Source organism: Gossypium hirsutum, chromosome A04 (assembly GCF_007990345.1).
Source record: "Gossypium hirsutum isolate 1008001.06 chromosome A04, Gossypium_hirsutum_v2.1, whole genome shotgun sequence".
Classification (NCBI taxonomy): Eukaryota; Viridiplantae; Streptophyta; class Magnoliopsida; order Malvales; family Malvaceae; genus Gossypium; species Gossypium hirsutum.
In genome coordinates, this window is record NC_053427.1 from 51,093,673 (window position 1) to 51,096,983 (window position 3,311).

General features: G+C 33.2%; 1 protein-coding gene across 1 annotated transcript; it reads right to left on the reverse strand.

Annotated features, from left to right (window-relative positions):
• Positions 1–1,615: 1,615 nt before the first annotated feature.
• LOC107948387 (uncharacterized) lies at positions 1,616–2,597 on the reverse strand. Its single transcript, XM_016882920.2, has one exon. It carries the CDS (start codon positions 2,468–2,470, stop codon positions 1,826–1,828), a length of 645 nt encoding a protein of 214 aa, XP_016738409.2. The 5' UTR covers positions 2,471–2,597; the 3' UTR covers positions 1,616–1,825.
• Between the last annotated feature and the right edge of the window lie 714 nt (positions 2,598–3,311).

A 3,311-nucleotide genomic window follows, 5' to 3' on the forward strand; every position in this document is an offset into this window, starting at 1 on the left:
GGAGACCAAGTCTGTATCTTAACTGTACCTTTCCCTGCAGGCCTAATAGTGGGGATGTTTCAAAATCTGACCACCCTCTTTAGTGGAAGAAGACTATCTTTGGGTTTTTAATATTGAACTTTTAGATGGGTAAGATATAGGTCTGTATTTGACATTAATATGCTCAATTCTTTTCCAAACTTTTTCCACATATTTGGAGGATTATTCTCCAATGTTGTGTTCAAATATATTTCTGATATAGATGTCAAACACGGATAATTTAGGGAAAATGAAGAGTCTAAATTACATATATTACACCTACATGATAAAGTGAAACAGAAGTGTCTATAATCAGTACTTTGAATCCTACAAAAATTCTGAATATACCCTGAATGAGGAAAGAGCTATCAGCTAAATCTAAGGTGACGCTATGCAAATAGTTGTGGCTCAGCAAGTTAAAAAATGCCATGTATGGCAAACTTGGTGCCATGCCTTTTCCAATGAATGAGGCACTTAAGACGGCTGATCATCAAGCATGTTCATGGAGTACCGCATCTGTTATTCCTAGCTTGTTTTGGGGCTCTTTTTTCTCTTTGCTTGACATGCTCTGGATGTTTAAATGAAAAATAGGGTTGTGTTTACTTATTATCACAACGGTGTGTATGTATTAATTTATCTGTGTTGATGTCTCTGTACATCCGTTTGACCATGGTTAGAAGCATTTAGTCTTTCATTCATAAAACGTTTTATTTTTTGTTGCAAAAATTTATGATGATTTGAAATGATTTTGTGAATATATTCAACTTCCAGAGTGTGGTAATGACATGGAACACATCTTATCAAATTCTATTTTACCTTCATTTTCGGAACCTTTCTGTTTTTAAATTTTAAATTTTATTATGATTTATTAGCTATTGATGTTTTCATGATATAGTTTAGGTTTATTTTCAGAAACCAGTGCTCTTAGAAGAAGCAAATTGAGAGCTTGATTAGTGTTGGAAATGTGGCCAATGCCAGAGTATCATGATTCATGGCTTCTAGACATACCAAAGCGAACTCCCCTAAGCTTTTCCTGCACCAGATAATGAATTCTTTTACCGGGTCAAGTTGACTTGCCCTAACAGTCTATGAAAGCATTGCCTACTAATTATGAGCAATAAGCACAAATGCTATCATGGGTGGAGCAGTAGACGCACCACCATAACCCTGATAATTACCACCGCAGAAAATATAACTAGACTTGTTTTAGGTAGGTTAGGCTCTAAAGGATGCATTAGTTGCCAGCATTCCATTTTTCCTTTTCAAACTTCCTTTTATGGTGAGATGGCTATTAGAAATGTTCTTTTAATGACTTGGCAGGTGAGACTTGATCTAGTAATCACTTCTTTTTGTGGAACATATTAATTTAAGTTACCTACAATGTGGTGAAATATGAACTCCATTGATGAACCTTGATTCTTATTTTGACATAAAAGGGTGCTGAGATTTTGAATATTTTCTGTTTGATCGGGGTTTTTACCGACTAGTAATTAGCTCTTTGTGTCTGAGACCTGGTAATAAAGACCTGTGCATTTTGTTTTAGTTTAAGCAGAAGTGATCGATATTCTTTGTTGCTTCGTTTAACTGAGTGGTAGAAGCCATTTAAGTGATGTCAAACACGACAAAGTCATGGATGTTCACAAAGGGCATGGATTCGGTTCAAGAGTACTCATCTTTCTGTCAGCTGATTCTCGTAAAGGAGCATCATGTATTGTGTAGTGACATTGTTGCAGTATATTTCATATATGCGTGTATATGTATATACTTGAATTTAAGATAATTCTAGCTAAAAGAGTGATATGCTTTACTAGTTTACTTCATCTATACTTTCCAAAACAGGCTTCCACTTCCACCCTCCGCTGTTACCAATAGCATCCGATTTGTGTATCTGAGACACCATATCCTGAACTGTAACTCCTTGTTTTTGAATCAGCTCCTGCAATTCTTGCTTAGTGATTATCAACTTAATTCTTACGACACCAGGGCTTCCTTTATCATCATCATTCACTTCTGGATTCAAAAACCGTACCTTCTTTTCCTTGCACTTATTGATTGCTGTTGATGGAAGAGGTACAAGGTAATATAGGTGGCCGGGGAGCATGTTAGCATCAGGCTGAAAATGGTGGAAGCCAGAGAATGTATCAGAGATAGCATGAGCAAGGAAGTCTGATAAAACTTGTTCAACTTTGATGGGTGGTTGATATTCAAGGATTTTTCCATCAGTTTTCATAACTCTGATTAGCTTCTGTTGTTGAGCTAAGCAATTCCCCATGGCTTTGTTTTGTTTTGCAGTTGCTTGCAATAGAAAACAGACTTTTATCATGAAAGGTTGAGTTACTGAATCGAGGATGTTTGAAGTGTTAATTTGTTGGTATTTAAACAAAGTGATTATGGCAATGCCCTTATAACATTCAAATATTACATTAATGCCTGCCCTTTCTTTGGACCCCATTGATGGATTAAGAAGACGACTGGGGGCTTGACTTTTGGTATTCAAATCATATTGAATCCCGATTAAATATAAAGTTGAAGTTAAACTCTTTTAAAGAGGAGTAAACTCTTTTAACATTATTTTTTCTTTCGAACTTAAAACCATACAAAAATACTATTAAATTACTTTATCTTAGTAAATCATTTCATTTCGAGAGTTGACAAAAAAATTATTTTGAGTTAATGGAGCAGACTCAGAGTTATAGGCTGGATTTGAATGAATTGAAGTAGGTTATTTTGGTTTTTGTTCTTTGCAAAATTAAATTTGAGTGGGTTGGAAGTGTTTGAAATGTGGTTATGGATTGGGTCTTTTTTGGCAACAACTATGAGGTAGGAGAAAACAAAGCAATATATATATGTAGAGATAGGTAAACAAGTTGCAATTTGGCTCTTCATGTTTGGAAAAAGTATTTATTTAAAAATATCTTATTTCTTGTAGCATAACACAATTAAAATATTTTATTAAAAACATTTCTTATTTACAAATTCTAATAGTCTCAAGATAAATATAAGATAGTATTTCGTGTTGTTCTATTATAATTCTAATGAAATGCAATTTTTTAAAATGTAATTGTCTTACTGTACAACATTTAGTATATACTGAAATGTATTGATTAAAATTTGGGAAAAGTTATTTTTTTTTCTAAAGGGAAGTTACATTATTACAACGAAATGTATTGATTAAAATTCTAGAAAAGTTACATTATCACATTTGGTTCATTAAATATTTTTAAGTGAATGTAATGATACTTTACAAAATTGCCCTTGTTAAATAAAAAATAATTTCATGTATTTAATATTTA

What these genes read in the sequence shown, in the direction of transcription:
- LOC107948387 (XM_016882920.2), bottom strand. Translation starts at nt 2,470, where the DNA reads ATGGGGTCCAAAGAAAGGGCAGGCATTAATGTAATATTTGAATGTTAT.